General features: G+C 34.9%; 1 protein-coding gene across 1 annotated transcript; it reads left to right on the forward strand.

The window, feature by feature from the left end:
• The first annotated feature begins 101 nt into the window (after positions 1-101).
• Positions 102-17,986, forward strand: LOC135141668 (chondroitin sulfate proteoglycan 4). Its single transcript, XM_064072968.1, has 11 exons — positions 102-298; positions 357-663; positions 713-836; positions 10,046-11,257; positions 11,970-12,530; positions 12,582-13,844; positions 14,085-14,327; positions 14,382-15,072; positions 15,123-15,278; positions 15,331-17,253; positions 17,340-17,986. Exons 1-11 carry the CDS (start codon positions 226-228, stop codon positions 17,714-17,716), a joined length of 6,930 nt encoding a protein of 2,309 aa, XP_063929038.1. The 5' UTR covers positions 102-225; the 3' UTR covers positions 17,717-17,986.
• The last annotated feature ends 53 nt before the right edge of the window (positions 17,987-18,039 follow it).

Below are 18,039 nucleotides of genomic sequence, written 5' to 3' on the forward strand. Positions count from 1 at the left end.
GGTATGCAACCAGTAAAACGTTTTTTTTTTTTTTAATTGTATTATTTCGCCCTCTGCCGCCATGGAACGCAACTACTGTCATTGGATTGACATGTCTGCGATGAAAAATGAAGTATCGAAAATGTGGGGATGTGCTGTCAAAAGAGAGTTCGTATGTTTGATTTTTTTTTGACGCGTTGTGTTGCTAAAATAAATAATAATATGACATAAACAAAAGAAATTGTCATGGAGTGTAAGTTGTTTGTGTTATGGTTGCTGCCAAGTTTATTGTTCCATTTAAGTATATGCATAGATCAAGGTATATAAGTGAGATGTTTATTTTTGTGTATGGATGATGACCCCTTGTTATTTTTTAGCATCTTTTTACGGTAGCAGTTATATATCATTACCTTTTCAAGAAGCAAAAAGCTCAACAGATATACATTTTCAATTTCGAACTCTTTTACCAAATGCTTTGATTCTCTTAGTGGCAGGCACCACTGATTATTGCATTGTTCGTTTGGAAAATGGAAGAATTAAAATTAATATTAATTTAGGGGCTGGGGAGTCTGAACTCTTATCACAGCATAATTTAAAGCTGAATGATTTTAAGTGGCATGAAGTTTCTATTTCAAGAAGGGAAGCTAATTTGTCAATGCAGATTGACAAAGGACAAGTTGTACAGTAAGTGCCAAAAGATAAATAAAGTGCAATTTGTATCAAGTGTTTATAGAAAACAACTTCCTGGACAATTTTTTGAATTAAATATTCATTATGGTCTTTTTATTGGTGGACATGGAAATTTCTCAGAAATATTTTTTGGTCATCTGGATAATTTTAGAGGATGTCTGTCAGAGGTGAGTTTGATGTTTCTTATTTTCTCATTTGCGGTGAAAAGTCCCGTTTTAAAAATGATGTAGCAGATATTAACCATTCCAAAAACATCGAACCAAATCCGAAATTGAATTTTAGTGGGTTAAAATTTATAGTAGGTTGCAAAACACGCATTTAGACGATAACTAGCACGCCAAAAATGTTTTACAACCCTCCTGAGCTGATTTACATTTCAAGGTCAAGGAAACCATTTGGAATGTGAAAAATTTTTGATTTTGTTAAATAATTCAGTTGAGGGGCGTGCGTATTAAAAAAAACAAAATTTGCTGTGACACGCTGTTTTGGTTGTATGTATATCCGAGTTTGTTCCGCCTCTTTCGTAGCGTGTGTGTAACTATAATCAGTTCAAATGTCGTAATTACTCTAATAAATGACATTGATTAAAACTAAAAATGTCTACTATGACTGAGAAGCGGCAAATCTGCAGCAGTTCTAAAATTCACGGGCCACTAGATGTACAAAACATTTATGAACCAAAATTAAGTACATTTAAAGGTTGTAGTGTCCACACAGTTAAAATATGACCTGTCAATTTATACTTGTCAATATTAAATTTGCTTATATTGTGTGAAGCAAATCCAGTCAGTGACCAGCTGGGAAGCCACATTTATAGAAAAAATGCGCGCGCAGTTAATCTTGACTAGTAATCATAATTTGAATCGCCAGTGTGACTATGCATTGATTAAATACATATAGATAGACCCATGCTATTGTTTGGAGCGAACAGGCCAACGGCCGGCGAACAAGAGATGGCGCACCAACGGTCGGCCGTCAAACGCCGGCGAAAAGCTTGGACACCAATCACGCGCATAGGTAACACAAATCACACTAATAATATATTTAATAAATCTACCACTCGATAGAGGGCGACGAAAAAATGTGTAAAAATCTCATAGTTAGGATTTAAATAATTTGCAACGTTGCCAGATGAGCCTAACACAAATTTGCCGTTATTTCTAGCCAAGTAGGATTTATTTCGTTTAAAAGTTTCTGATAAAGAAATGGGATTATTATAATGAATAAAAATAAATAAAACAAACAAATTATTAAGTACTTGTTATTTTAAATACTTGTTAGTGCTAACATTATTATAAATACGGTCCGGTAACTCAAATTTTATAGAAAGAGTGAGATGTTTCAGGACGAGGCGACCGTAGGGAGCCGAGTTTTTAATTTCGAAACGAGTTCTGCGAAAAGAGTTATCGGAGGTATGTCGTTATGGATTTTATTTCATACTGTCAACATATTTTTTTTGTTCGATAAAATAATTACTATTTTGGAAAAAGTTCAAATCAAGTCACTTTTTCTGACATCGTTAGCAACCGCTGTTTGGCTAATGTTTTAATTTGTTTATTCGTGCAAATCAGCATCAAATGTTTAAACTAAAATTTATTAGTCTAGAGACGGACAGATATATACTAAAGACAAAACATATCCATTCATATATGTCTTAAAAAACGGGTAACATATGCCGCATAAACTAAAAAATAAGACATTTTCTTTCACATTTTATATTGTAAATGCAATTAAGTATATCGATAACTCGCTACTGAAAATTTATTGAAATATAATTTCTGCAAAAAAAAGATTGTTGTGGTTTTATGGTTTATTGACATAGTTTACTTATTTAAAATGAATATTTTTCATACATAGCACAAGTTCTTGATATTATTTATTTTAATTTCAAATAATAATTGTGTTTCCTTTAATTTTAACCAAGAAAATTTTTCGGTTATTATCCAACATACTTTTGTACATTAAGAAACTCCATTCCATGTCGCGGGACGTTACAGAACAATATTTAAGTAAATAAGCTTCTCCAAAAAGAAGTCGTTTTTATGTGTTTTAAAACTCACTCTTTTATCTCCGGACTTTCGGCTTTTTAGTGTTTCACTTCGACACAAGAATATAAACAGTGGAAAAATGGAACAGTTTTAAAAACTATTCATCTATTTGTTCTGTCTTGCAGCGAGAAAGGAATATAGCATATTGTACCCACATTTCATAGTAAAAATATGGATCCGGTTTAAAATTTTACCTACCTACTTAATTATGTTAACAAACTAAAATTTTCATTGAAGAGACAGGCTGTTCTAGGAAACTTTATTACAAATCTCTTCATTTACGAGCTGCTGAAGGACCGCCGGTCTCATTGATAATTCTTACCTACTTCAGTTCTTACCTGGCTTGTACTTAAGAATGAAGCGAAAAATGTTCCAACAATAAAAACCAAAATGTACAGACTGGAAATATAGTAAATGGGGTAGTACCTACATACAAACGTATGCGTAATAGTTCGTTAGACATTAGGTATTTATCAAAATTAACCAAATCTCTTAGTTTACGCACTATTGGACGAGCACTCCTTAAAACGGTCAGAATACTTAATCGCATTATTCCATTCACACCTACCTTAAACTTTGCCAGATGAACCTAACACAAATTTGCGGATATTTCTCGTCAACCTGGTAATATTTGATTTTGAAGTTTCTAGAAGTATCTCAATGGGAATATTATAATGGACAAATAAAACAAACAAATTATTGTTATTATTATTTGTTGTTTTAATCCATTAGACGCTTATAGGCTATCGCATACTTTTCTTGAAAAATCGGTAATAAATTCAGTGAAGCATCTTTGCCCCTTAATTCCTATGGGTAAATTGGGATTTTGAATAGAGATCGCAGAAACATTTTTTATGGTTTTATGGTTTATTTACATAATTTACTTATTTACAATGAATGTTTTTAATATATAATACAAGTTCTTGATATTATTTATCTTTATTACAATTAATAATCTTGTGTTATTTTTCATTTTCAACAAGAAAATTTTGTCGCTTATTATCTAACATATTTTTATACAATGAGAAACACCATATGTTTCACATCACAGGACGTTGCAGGAAAATACTTAAGTAAATAAGCTTTTGCTATTTCACTTCGACGCAAGAACCGTTTCAAAGAAAACAAACAGTGAAAAAGCGGAACAGATTCACAAAGTTTTCTGTTCTTTTTTTCTTCGGTTTTGCAGTGGGTGGGAAATATGGTGTATTGTACATTTTACAATAAAAATATCGATTTCAGGCAAATTTCCGCACCACCAATGAGGTATTGCCACGGCGCGTTTTTTTTTTGTTTTAGCAGTGCTATCCCCAATAGGCCTAATGCACCACTTGCCGATATTGATTCAGATAATTATCCGCTGAATTAAGACATGATACTGGAAAACTGACACAAATAAAACGTGGTGAAGGCCCAAATGCAAGCAAATAAGATTTTATTTGTGGCAGGATGTTGTTACCTACCGTCTAATTGCGGTTTTCATGGTTGCTTAATTGTTCTGTTCTTCCCTGTCCCTGTCGGGTAGTAGTTTGCAACAACACCGTTTCCGGATTACGGATTTATAGCATCCTTAGTAATATATAACTAGTTTTCCTTATTACAAAAATTTTTCTACTTGGCACTTTCTATTAAGCAGTGCTTCCGTGCAGTTTAAAAGTAAGTTTTGTATTTTAAGTTTTCTTGTTGTGTTAAATTATCTGTGTTGTGTCGAGTTTATATTGTTTAACAGCTGATAGTGTGCTCGATATTAGTTGAATGTTGAAAAGGTGGTCATATTTTGAAAATAATATTTTTTCTTTACACTGAAGTAAACAAACTTTAATATAAATAGTCCATTGTTTTGAATTTTACTATTGCAAAATGCCTGGAAACAGCTGTGCTTACATAACTTGCTTAAAAAGACAACAAAAAAATTCAAATATTAGAATGTATAGGTTTCCACTTGATGAGCGTTTAAAGACTTGGATTTTTAATTCAGGGAACACTCTTTTGCTTGATTATGAAAAAAAAGAACTGAGAAATAAATATATTTGTCAAGAACACTTTGAACTAGATGCATTTCGAGATCCTCTGAAAAAACACAGATTAACTTTAAATGCTGTTCCAATTCCTTACAATAAACACACTTTGGCAAGTAATTTAGAACGTGCTACTGAACCGAATACAAACTACTCTTCATCTCGGGAAATTCTTAAAGTTTTAACCCCTATAAAAAAATACGGAATTCAACAAGTTGCAGAAATTAGAAAATTAGATACAATAGCTTCACCAACGAACAGTGTAACTTCTTTAGATAAAGTAATTGACATGTCTTTGGTAGCCTCATGTAAACAGTTAACGAAAAGACGACTTTTTGATAATGAATATGAAATCGAAGCAAAAAAAAGTAAATTAGAGTACTATACATCTAAGGCAAATAAACTTAGACTGAGAAATGCGAGATTACGAGTAAAAGTACATGAATTAAGGAAAACATCTAGCATCGATTATTTTATAAATTCTTTTAAATTTGGTTCGAGTAATTCTAAAATTTTTACGAAAATGCAACTGAAACATAATAAAAAAAAATGGAATGTTGACGAGAAAAATTTTTCTATCATGTTATTTTATAAGTCCCCAGCCGCGTACAAGTTTCTACGGCATCAAGGAATTGTTTTGCCAGGTTTAACTACTATTAAAAGATGGATTGGTCAGTCTAAATTTCAACCAGGCTTTAACGAAGAGATTTTTAAACAAATTTCAAAAAAATTTGCCGCTTCTCCCGAGCCCGAAAAAAAGTGCACAATAGTTTTTGACGAAATGATTATTTCTGACAAATTAGAATATAATAAACATATGGATGTTTTTGAAGGATACGAGGACATGGGTCACCTAGGGAGAAAACCTCTTTTAGCAAAATATGCATTAGTTTTTTTTCTTAGAGGTATATATTCAAACTGGAAATTACCTGTTAGTTACTTTTTGTCACACAAACCAGTTTCCAACACAATTTTAGTGCAGTTAATACCAGAGTTATTAGAGAAATTGCGAAAATGTAATTTAAATCCAAAAATGATAATCTGCGATCAGAGTACGGGGAATCAGTCAGCATACTCGATGTTAAATGTCACACACAAAAAACCATTCTTGGAAATAACACAAAATCAAATTTAAATGTAAGGTATGTGAGAAAACCCTTATTACACAATCATCGTTAACAAATTCTCAAGAATTACTTATAATGAATAAATCATATTCAAATAATCCCCCAATAGGTACAGACGGTTTAAAAGCTCCTTCGCATAGTTTTATAAAAGTTATCGATGAATGTTTAAACATATTTGAGACTGTTTACGAAGAAATTCATTATAAATACAACGTAAAATTGACTTTAATTGAAATGTTCAAAAGTAATTCATTGTGTCAGATTTGGATAAATGACGGTCAGTGTAAAGAGCATAAAGTATTTATATTAAATCATCTAATTATATGCAAATTATTTAAAAAAGGAAAATGGCATCAAAATAAAAAAAAAAATTGTCGAGTATCCAAATTTGGTGTTTTTGATTCAAAGAAGCTGGTTTGAATTGAGTTTAAATGTAAAAAAATCAGGATATTTTAAGCTGCAGTTTTTGTAAATTGAGTGGTTTATTTGTGTCAGTTTTCCAGTATCATGTCTTAATTCAGCGGATAATTATCTGAATCAATATCGGCAAGTAGTGCATTAGGCCTATTGGGGATAGCACTGCTAAAACAAAAAAAAAAACGCGCCGTGGCAATACCTCATTGGTGGTGCGGAAATTTGCCTGAAATCGATATTTTTATTGTAAAATGTACAATACACCATATTTCCCACCCACTGCAAAACCGAAGAAAAAAAGAACAGAAAACTTTGTGAATCTGTTCCGCTTTTTCACTGTTTGTTTTCTTTGAAACGGTTCTTGCGTCGAAGTGAAATAGCAAAAGCTTATTTACTTAAGTATTTTCCTGCAACGTCCTGTGATGTGAAACATATGGTGTTTCTCATTGTATAAAAATATGTTAGATAATAAGCGACAAAATTTTCTTGTTGAAAATGAAAAATAACACAAGATTATTAATTGTAATAAAGATAAATAATATCAAGAACTTGTATTATATATTAAAAACATTCATTGTAAATAAGTAAATTATGTAAATAAACCATAAAACCATAAAAAATGTTTCTGCGATCTCTATTCAAAATCCCAATTTACCCATAGGAATTAAGGGGCAAAGATGCTTCACTGAATTTATTACCGATTTTTCAAGAAAAGTATGCGATAGCCTATAAGCGTCTAATGGATTAAAACAACAAATAATAATAACAATAATTTGTTTGTTTTATTTGTCCATTATAATATTCCCATTGAGATACTTCTAGAAACTTCAAAATCAAATATTACCAGGTTGACGAGAAATATCCGCAAATTTGTGTTAGGTTCATCTGGCAAAGTTTAAGGTAGGTGTGAATGGAATAATGCGATTAAGTATTCTGACCGTTTTAAGGAGTGCTCGTCCAATAGTGCGTAAACTAAGAGATTTGGTTAATTTTGATAAATACCTAATGTCTAACGAACTATTACGCATACGTTTGTATGTAGGTACTACCCCATTTACTATATTTCCAGTCTGTACATTTTGGTTTTTATTGTTGGAACATTTTTCGCTTCATTCTTAAGTACAAGCCAGGTAAGAACTGAAGTAGGTAAGAATTATCAATGAGACCGGCGGTCCTTCAGCAGCTCGTAAATGAAGAGATTTGTAATAAAGTTTCCTAGAACAGCCTGTCTCTTCAATGAAAATTTTAGTTTGTTAACATAATTAAGTAGGTAGGTAAAATTTTAAACCGGATCCATATTTTTACTATGAAATGTGGGTACAATATGCTATATTCCTTTCTCGCTGCAAGACAGAACAAATAGATGAATAGTTTTTAAAACTGTTCCATTTTTCCACTGTTTATATTCTTGTGTCGAAGTGAAACACTAAAAAGCCGAAAGTCCGGAGATAAAAGAGTGAGTTTTAAAACACATAAAAACGACTTCTTTTTGGAGAAGCTTATTTACTTAAATATTGTTCTGTAACGTCCCGCGACGTGGAATGGAGTTTCTTAATGTACAAAAGTATGTTGGATAATAACCGAAAAATTTTCTTGGTTAAAATTAAAGGAAACACAATTATTATTTGAAATTAAAATAAATAATATCAAGAACTTGTGCTATGTATGAAAAATATTCATTTTAAATAAGTAAACTATGTCAATAAACCATAAAACCACAACAATCTTTTTTTTGCAGAAATTATATTTCAATAAATTTTCAGTAGCGAGTTATCGATATACTTAATTGCATTTACAATATAAAATGTGAAAGAAAATGTCTTATTTTTTAGTTTATGCGGCATATGTTACCCGTTTTTTAAGACATATATGAATGGATATGTTTTGTCTTTAGTATATATCTGTCCGTCTCTAGACTAATAAATTTTAGTTTAAACATTTGATGCTGATTTGCACGAATAAACAAATTAAAACATTAGCCAAACAGCGGTTGCTAACGATGTCAGAAAAAGTGACTTGATTTGAACTTTTTCCAAAATAGTAATTATTTTATCGAACAAAAAAAATATGTTGACAGTATGAAATAAAATCCATAACGACATACCTCCGATAACTCTTTTCGCAGAACTCGTTTCGAAATTAAAAACTCGGCTCCCTACGGTCGCCTCGTCCTGAAACATCTCACTCTTTCTATAAAATTTGAGTTACCGGACCGTATTTATAATAATGTTAGCACTAACAAGTATTTAAAATAACAAGTACTTAATAATTTGTTTGTTTTATTTATTTTTATTCATTATAATAATCCCATTTCTTTATCAGAAACTTTTAAACGAAATAAATCCTACTTGGCTAGAAATAACGGCAAATTTGTGTTAGGCTCATCTGGCAACGTTGCAAATTATTTAAATCCTAACTATGAGATTTTTACACATTTTTTCGTCGCCCTCTATCGAGTGGTAGATTTATTAAATATATTATTAGTGTGATTTGTGTTACCTATGCGCGTGATTGGTGTCCAAGCTTTTCGCCGGCGTTTGACGGCCGACCGTTGGTGCGCCATCTCTTGTTCGCCGGCCGTTGGCCTGTTCGCTCCAAACAATAGCATGGGTCTATCTATATGTATTTAATCAATGGACTATGTAAACACGCTTTTGGACTTTTTATTTCCAATTAAAAGATGGATATTAAACACTATTGGATTGATTTCATACAAATAATAATAAATTATTACACAGAACGTTCCTCGCTTCAGAAGTTCAATAAAACCCGTAATGTGTTTTTTTTTAATACTTTTTTCTGGGCATGCGCACCAACACTAATCGAACGTGTTCCCAGAATTTCAGCAAAATTAGTTAAAATAAATTGGTTCATACCTTTTTTAATTTCCTGCGTAAAATTCTTCAAAATAAGAGTGCTTTTCACGGAGGTTTATTAAAATTAAAAAAGAGACGACGGCATGAACGTTACGAAAGGGATGAATAAATAAATTCTAATTGTGGTTCGGATTTAATTTCTTTCACAGCCGTTGTGAATTAATTTAAAAACACTGGTGGAGAGGTAAAGATGTACTTAACGATATATTGAGTGACGTAATCAATTTCTTAGACGGGATGAATGGACAAGTTTTAATTTGTTCACAATATAAAAAATCAAAGTCGTCAGAATGTTGGGAGTTATAAAAGCGTAAACGTTTCCCTCCATCGTTAAATTAAAGTGAGTTATTTTTTTCGATTTTAATCTAAAATTTCACCCTAATATTTTCAATTGAGAGTTGAAAGAAACCGTCGCGTCGGCGAATATCAAATAAAAATCTTTTGTAGTTCTCAGAAAATTGCTTTACAAAGTGAAAAAATATGTTACGTGCTTGAAACATCATATTGGAGTATTTTAATAAAGTAAAGGTTAGAGGTACAGCAGCGATCCTGCGAATTTAATATAAATAAGTGACATTGAGAAAACACCGTGTGAAAAACATATTTATAACCAGATATTGTTACGCCAAGAAATCATTGAGGGACGTAGTTAAATTGAAAGTAAGTAAAAATGTTGGAGGAACTCCCGACTTCATTTCCGATAGAGCAATATTTTCATTTTTATCCGTGCAACGCATAGTGCATGCGAAGTCTACAATTCCACGCCCGACTTTTAGATCGTCTTTTATTAAACTTTTGACATTAGTGATTTGGTTCATGTAAAATTTTTGTACGAATGTGTTTTTCTCGTTAAAAGTTCCCAAAGTATTTTGCCATCGTTCTTGTTATTGTAGTTGAGTTATAACGGAGTGATGGTCCTTGAACAAGCAAGGCTTCGCCAACTGCAATCAATCGTCCAGCGAATAACTTGGAATTGTGCGAGCGAATTCGAAGCCACATTTGAGCATCCAATTAGTTTTGTAGAAGATGACGCCTTCATGTTGCTGTCACGTAATTTTCATTCTAAAGATATCAAGATTCAATTCGATGTGAAAACCAAAACGACACAAAGTATTTTATTTTATAATATGGGTCGTGGAACAAAGTTAGACTATTTTCTAGTAGAAATATGGAAAGGTAGCATTCGGTGTATAATCAAAAGTGAATCAAAAACTGCGGAACTTGTAAATAGCGAATATATTGCTGATGGTTATTGGCATAAGGTACATGTACATATTAGCTCAACTCTTATCGAAGTCAGTGTAGATGGAAAGATGAAAAATGAGAAGAATCCTCACGGCCACGGTTTTCAGTTGAGTGATGCTTTATATATAGGAGGGTTGGAAGTGGGTCGCCGGTCAAGAGCCATGGCGAAGGGTTGCAAATTTTGCGATGCTACTTTCAAGGGATGTATGCGCCATATTGTCGTATCAGACATGAAAGTGGGATTGTCGGATGTATACGTGAGTGAAGGACTGCTACCAGGTTGTGTCTGGCACTACCCCTGTATACAAAACCCGTGTAAAGATGGTGCCGTATGTGTACAAAAAGGCCTAGATTCCTTTCAGTGTCATTGCCAGGAAGAATTCTGTGTCAAACTAAATTTCACAGAAGGATACAAAGTGTTTTCACACAATAGCCTTGCCACAGATTTAGAATTACTGTCTGTGGAACCGTTAAGTGTTTTAGAGGGGCAAAGTGCGATTATAACCTCAAAAAACTTACACATGATTCTCGATTACCAAAAGTTCGGAATCAAGGATTCCGGGATTAAGTTTTACATTATTGAAAATCCTATCCACGGAACGATAAATGTTCGACCTCACGAGAAAAACTCCTTCACACTTGCCGAAATTTTGAAAGACAAAATTCACTACATACACGATGGATCTGAATTCTATCAAGACATCATGATTCTAGAAATTGAATTCTCACCGGAAAAGACATTCATTTTGCCGGGGTACTTACAGGGTAGATTTAGGTTTAGTTTATCGGCAAATGTTGTCCCTGTCAACGATCTTCCACAACTGAGCTCTTCTGAATCCACAGTTTTACGCATCGTACAGGTAAGTGTTGATTAAGTCGTAGCATGTGAATTGATTCCGTTTAGTTTTACTTAAGTCATTAACATCAAATAAATTTTTAGCGCAGCGTGTTTTTGAATGTTAACTTAAATAATACTTACATATAACTTAACATCGTAAAAAAATCGTGCAAAAAAAGCAACGAAGGTTTTAAATAATCGTAATTTAAAAATTTGTAGAAAATCATCGAGTTTTTTTGTACGAATTTCAATTTTTTAAATTTCGTGGCACTAACTCTTTATTTTATGCAGCAAACAGGTGTGGATCAAGAGCAAAAATTCATGTAGTCATTTTTGCCCACACTGAATTTGTATTGGTCCAGATCTGAAAACGAGAATGGCTACAACTTAACTTTTTTTTATTTGAGTTTTTTTTGTTTAAGATGAATGTGCTGTAATTTCGGCATGAAATGTTTGTAGTTGAAATGGTGAGTAGTTCAACTTAACATTGAATTTTTTATCATTGAAGATGTAGATTAAAAAAATATGTCGTTTTAATTTGCATCTTTGTAGAGAAAATTTACACTAAACTGAGTGAGTGGGAATAAATGTTCAAATTCAAGTTGTGAGAAAATACGTTTATCCACTGCCACTTCTTACGAATTCCCTCCACCACAACCAGTTTAGTGTATATTTAAAAATGCATGCCCGTTTTTTCTTAACTATTTTCACTAGACAAAAATTCCTGCTTGTAGGGTACAAAAAAGCTCATAGACGGTGATCTTTTCAAAGTTAAAGATCCCGACAGCACATCAGAACAAATCATTTACAACATCATAAAGTCCGACAGCGGTCATTTCGAACATAAAAGTAAAGAAGGAGTCAAAATAACATCTTTCACTCAAAAAGAGGTCGAAGATAAGAAAATCATGTTCGTCCATCATAGCAGTTCGCCAAACAATGATTCATTTGTGTCTTTACAAGTGTCAGATGGCATTGAAACGAGTCCAGTTTCAAAAATACGCGTATCCGTGTCTCCCCAATACTGGAGGTTGGAAAACAACACGGGTTTAATTGTTTTGCATCAAACGTCAGCGGTAATAACTCCGTTCAACTTGAGTTTTACCTCTAACGTGGTAGGAGTTGATCATAAAATTCAATTCCACGTTGTGAAGAAACCTTCTTATGGTGTGATTGAAGTCGAGAAGAATATGAACGCTTGGGAAGCGTCGGAAATATTTACTAATATCGATTTAAAGCAACATCGAGTGAGATATCGGCATACAACGTCAAAACCAGACTACGACGAATTTCAGGTAAATACACTTGTATGTATTTGACTCAAATTAACGTTGCTTTGTTTTTAGTTTAGATTAACTTTAGATAAATCGTCTCTTTATACATTTAGACTAACTTTCGTTAAGTGTTCGTTGTTGAACGTGAATACAAGACTTTTGCTTCTTTTGAACGATACCTGGGAAGCTACATTAGCACCAGAATACTTGTCTTTCCATACGCAACCAATCAAAACTCTTCCAACTTCAATACATTACGTAATAACGTCGCCTCCTCTTTATGGATACCTTTTTTCTTCAATGTCGAAATATAAACTACGTTCATGTGATACATTTACTCAGGAAGATATACAGTCGCAGAATATAAAATACAAGTTTCACCAGAAACCGTTCTCGTACGTGAACGACAGCTTCCAGTTCGTTGTGTTATCACCAGGTTGTAAAAACGTAACTCACAGTTTTAAAATCACCTACAACCCATCCGAATCCGTAACTTCCAGAGTGGCTTTTCACTTAAAACCGCTCTCAGTAGATGAAGGTTCCAGCGAAACAATTGACTCAACATTGCTGAACTTAAAAACCACAGTTGTAACGGATCTAGTGTTCAACATCACCCAGAAACCCCAATTCGGTGTTCTCCAAGTCAAAAACGCCGACACCACCCGAAACGACACCCACTTCTTCACTTGGACCGAACTACGAATGAAACAACTCCGTTACAAACACGATGGTTCTGAAACCCGTTCCGACGGGTTCGTTTTCTGTGCCCTTTCTATAAACGAAAATTTTCAGTATGTGGGTGAATTCAAAATCGAAGTTAACCTCAAAAATGACAATAGTCCGGTGAGGACAGTTGATAAAATGTTCCATGTTGTGGTTGGCGGTGAACGCATAGTCACAGCTAACGATTTAAAATATTCAGACGAAGATTTGGATACTACGCCTGCTGAAATCGTTTATACGTGCAGGGAGTCCCCGAATGGCAATTTTTATCATGTAGGAAATCGAACGATAAAAATAAAAGAGTTTACGCAGGAGGATATCAATAACGGGCGAGTTTTATTTCGGCATAAGGGCCCCGAGTTTGCTAAAGTCAGACTATGGGTCACTGATGGCAAATTCCACGTTAGCGGAATGCTGGAAGTGCAAGCATCCGCGCCTTTTGTACATGTGCATCACAGGAAGAAGTTGATAGTTCAACAAAGTAGTTTAGCGGTTGTGAGCGAGGAGAATTTGTCGTATTCCACTAACGTGTTTGCTTCAAGTGAGGATGTGGTGTATGAAGTCAGCTCACAGCCGGCGTCGGGGAGACTAGTAGCCACGAAAACCTTGAAGGTAATACTAGAGAAGTTGTTAGAAAAACATTACTAAATATTTTTCCTAGTGTCTCTTTCTGCGTTAGTAGAACTTTTCTTGACTTAGACGATTTAGCTACCATACTTCCGCAATTTTAATAAAAACGTCTTATTTTGACTATAAATGAAATAAACGCACTATGCGTACTACTTTTCGGGCAATTTATGGTAGCTAAATGGGTGATTGTGTCGCATATCATTTACTTCGCCGTTCTTTTAGTCGTTGGATAATTTTACCCAAGAAGAAATTAACTTAGGTCAGGTTAGCTACATCAACGACGTACCGAATTCCGATGCGGACGAAATTGAGCTCACTGTTAGGTGTAGGGACGCTATTAATGTTGCTCAATTAGGAGTTCTAATACTACCGTCCACGTATTGGGAACCATTAGAAGTGAAAAATTTAAACAAATTGTCCGTAGAAGAGTCAACGAGTGCGATAATCACCAAAAATATATTGGAGGTAAGAAATTGAACGTCATTTAGTGCGGATTCCCTAAAATCGTTGGTGTTTTAGATTTCGCAACTAAACGTACCTCCATCTGCCATTTACTACTATATTAACCGACCTCCCGAGAACGGCTATATAAGCGTTATAACCGACTCTAAACGCTCAGATTATGAACCCAATAACGTCTTTTACTTTACACAAGACTTAATAAACGACAACAGGGTTTTGTATATACAGTCCGTCGCTAATCAAACTAAAGATAAAATCGTTTTCAATGTCACAAATGGGATGGTTTGGCAAAACGACGTTGTTCTACGCACCGAAATAATACCTGAACAGATATATCTAAGCAGCCATAACCTAACAGTGAACGAAGGTGGTATTGCCACATTATCTACCTCACATATTTTTATACTCACCGAGTACTATAAAAGTAAGTCACAATTGCAGTACATACAGTACGCGATATTACAAGACGCTCGACACGGTTGCGTACAAATTGATAAACGATGTAGTAAAGTAAATAAGTTCTCACACAAAAAGTTAGTCGGGGGTAGTATAAGTTACGCCCACGATGGTTCTGAAAATTTAGTAGACGAAATCAAAATAACTGCAGTGGTTAATCAAAAAAGAAGCAATGCGGTGACTTTGAACGTCAACGTTTTGCCAGTCAACGACCAAAAACCGAGGCTTGTAAATAACACAGGACTGATAATGTGGGAAGGCGGGGTCGAAGTTATAACTAACACCATGCTGGGTAAGTTACTTACTTAAGTCACAGTTAACACTCACCTGTGTATTCTTCAGCTGCAATTGATGACGACGCACCTGGCGATACTCTTAAGTACCAAGTACTCAACAGTTGGTGGGGAAGCGTGTCACTTAAGTCGGACTTATCCACGTCAGTAAGTCACTTCACGCAAGAGTTAATCAACAAAGGGATGATCGTTTTCAAGAATCAAAGTAAGTGTGTTATTGTTAGTTACAAACTAAAACCACTTTCAACCGTTTTCAGATGGTAGGGAAGCTAAATTTACTTTTAACGTCAGTGATGGTTTACACACCACAGAAGAACACACCTTTTACATCAAAACAAAACCCGTTCAGTTACAACTCCATGTCAAATCTCTTCACATATTTCCTCTGCAGAGAAAATATATAACTTCCGTGCATCTACTAACTACAGTGTCTGACCCCGCAAGAGTTATCTCTTACGAAGTGATAACTCCGCCTAGTCTCGGGCGCCTGATGATGGAATCCGAAGAATCGCGAGGCATTTTTAAAGTGGTGTCTAGTTTCACTCAAGATGACCTCAACAACACTCGAATTTTCTACGAGCATACTCATCAGTTTTCCGATTTATACGCAAACGATTCTTTTGTTTTTAACGTAAAAGCACACCTTGCTCGAAGTTTACACAACCAGATGCTAAAGATAGACATATCTGTGTCTTCAGGTGGTCTGGATGTGTATGTTAGTATACCTAAGATATCTGTAGATGAAGGAGGGATCACTACTATTTCGTTGAATTTATCCAAAGTGATTAGTTTTTTGGAAAACCATGCAGGGATTCGCTCGCCTATAATACACGCAGCGGCCGGGATTCCCCAGCATGGTCTAATCTTTTTGCAAAATAGTAGGAATATAACTACCTTCACCCAACAGCAGCTAGAGTCGGGACAGGTGTATTACGAACACGACCATTCTGATTCGTTGGGAGATAATATCCATTTCTCTTTGTATCTGCTTCCGGGATATGTGATTTTATGCAATATAACAGTGCCTATTACTATTAACCCCATTAATGATCAACCGTTTAATTTGATTACGCCGGCCCCAAGTTTGACTGTCGTTCAAGGGGAGAACCATACCATTACGAGGACCGAGTTAGCAACAGAAGATGCAGACACACCACCGTCTAAAATAAAATACATTGTAATAAACGCGGGACCCACGGAAGGTAAACTCATTCTGTTACCGAACAGGGTGCCAGTTATGCACTTTACTCAAGCTGATATTGATAACCAGCTACTCGTGTATGTACATAATAGTTCCATTTTAAAAGATTCGTTCCATTTTCGTGTTTGGGATGGAAGTTTCCCCCCAGAATTCCGATTATTTAATATTATAGTGTTACCCATCAAGATAAATATTTCTTCAGGACCGCCGGTGTATCTACAACAAGGTTCTGATGTGGTCTTCCTATCCGAAAAACAGTTTTTCGTCGAAACGAATGCTAATAAGTATAAAATACGTTACTCGGTCAAAAGTGAGCCTAAACGTGGTGTTCTCTACGTGCAAGATACACCCTCATTGGTGTTCACTCAAAGTGACTTAAGTAATGATTACGTCATGTACCTTCAGACTGATATGACAGCCGCTAACGACACGTTCAGAGTAATGGGCGAGATCATTTCCGGAAACACGTCAGTGGGGAACGAAGTCGACGTCACGATTAAAGTTCAACCATTAATGCAAATCCGAAATTTCACCGTAGCCACTGGGGAGTATAATCGAATTACGTTAAGTGTACTGGATGCGACACCTTTAGCTAAACTGACCAATAGCAATCCTCGGTATACCGTGACGCACATGCCACAATGCATACAAATAAGGAAGGTAATCCGAAGCTCGGGAGAGAAGAGAAATGTACTGAACACAATAATATCAACCTTCACTCATGAAGAAGTTCAAAGTGGGTTGATTTATTTGTACGTTAAAAGTATAGAGTTGCCGTGGAATGGGCTACAAGAACGGTTAATTTTTCTACTGGCGGCTAGCATCTTCCAACCAGCTGTTGGAGAGTTGAGGGTTGATATCAAGTCTTCTCTAAGTAACGACATTTACTCCACTTTGGCGGGGCCTAGTGATCCTGCGGGTCATGAAGGAGGACTACATTTTGCAAGTCCTAATATGACCCGAGATTATTTTCTTATAGGTAAGAATAACACTATTGTGTGATCACGTAAAAGTCGCATGAACAGCCTGCGCTAAATCTATAACGTTCGATTGATTTTGTTGCAGTAAGTATGGTCGCTGGGGTGATAATTCTCGGTGTCGCCGTAATCGTAGTTATTAAATGCCGCTCGCTGGAAGCGGAGGAATTGAAGAAGGAAGAAGAATGCTTGCAACCTATACCTTTGCCGAGGCCTCCGGACCGGCTGCTGGCGTCACCTTCGCCACTCAAACAGCACCATTTAGATGGTTTTACCCCACCGCTACCCACAGCACTGCCACAGTGTAAAGTAACTCCGTTGAGTAGAAGTGAGCTTGAATCGCATGCGTGTTATCCATATGGCGTGGATGAGCAACATTCAGATGACTGGAGTAGTTGTGAAGCATCTGATCCGACGTGTCCCTCTAAAAACATTATGCTGCGTAGAAATCAGTATTGGGTTTAAAATTTTTGACCTGACTTTCGTAACCTATCAGTGTATAGGTCTGTGGTGTATTTATACAAAAATTACAAACATTTTTTACGGAACTTAGTTTGTAATTACTTTCACACGATTATGATAGATATAGAGGTTTTGTTATTATTTTTATATAAAAAGGTAGACTTAGAAGAGTTTAGTTGGGATTGCTACGGAACTATTGGGTTTTACAGTAATGTAGGTACTTAACGTTTTTACTTTTTGCTATGTTTGAATAAATATTACGTTTTTTTGAAACTTGTTTGTCACTGAAATCGAGATGTTTCGTCGACTAAATTTACACCTTCAGG

This window comes from Zophobas morio, unplaced genomic scaffold, assembly GCF_036711695.1.
Source record: "Zophobas morio isolate AGI-343-1 ecotype UQ-CSIRO unplaced genomic scaffold, CSIRO_AGI_Zmor_V1 ptg000044l, whole genome shotgun sequence".
NCBI lineage: Eukaryota > Metazoa > Arthropoda > Insecta > Coleoptera > Tenebrionidae > Zophobas > Zophobas morio.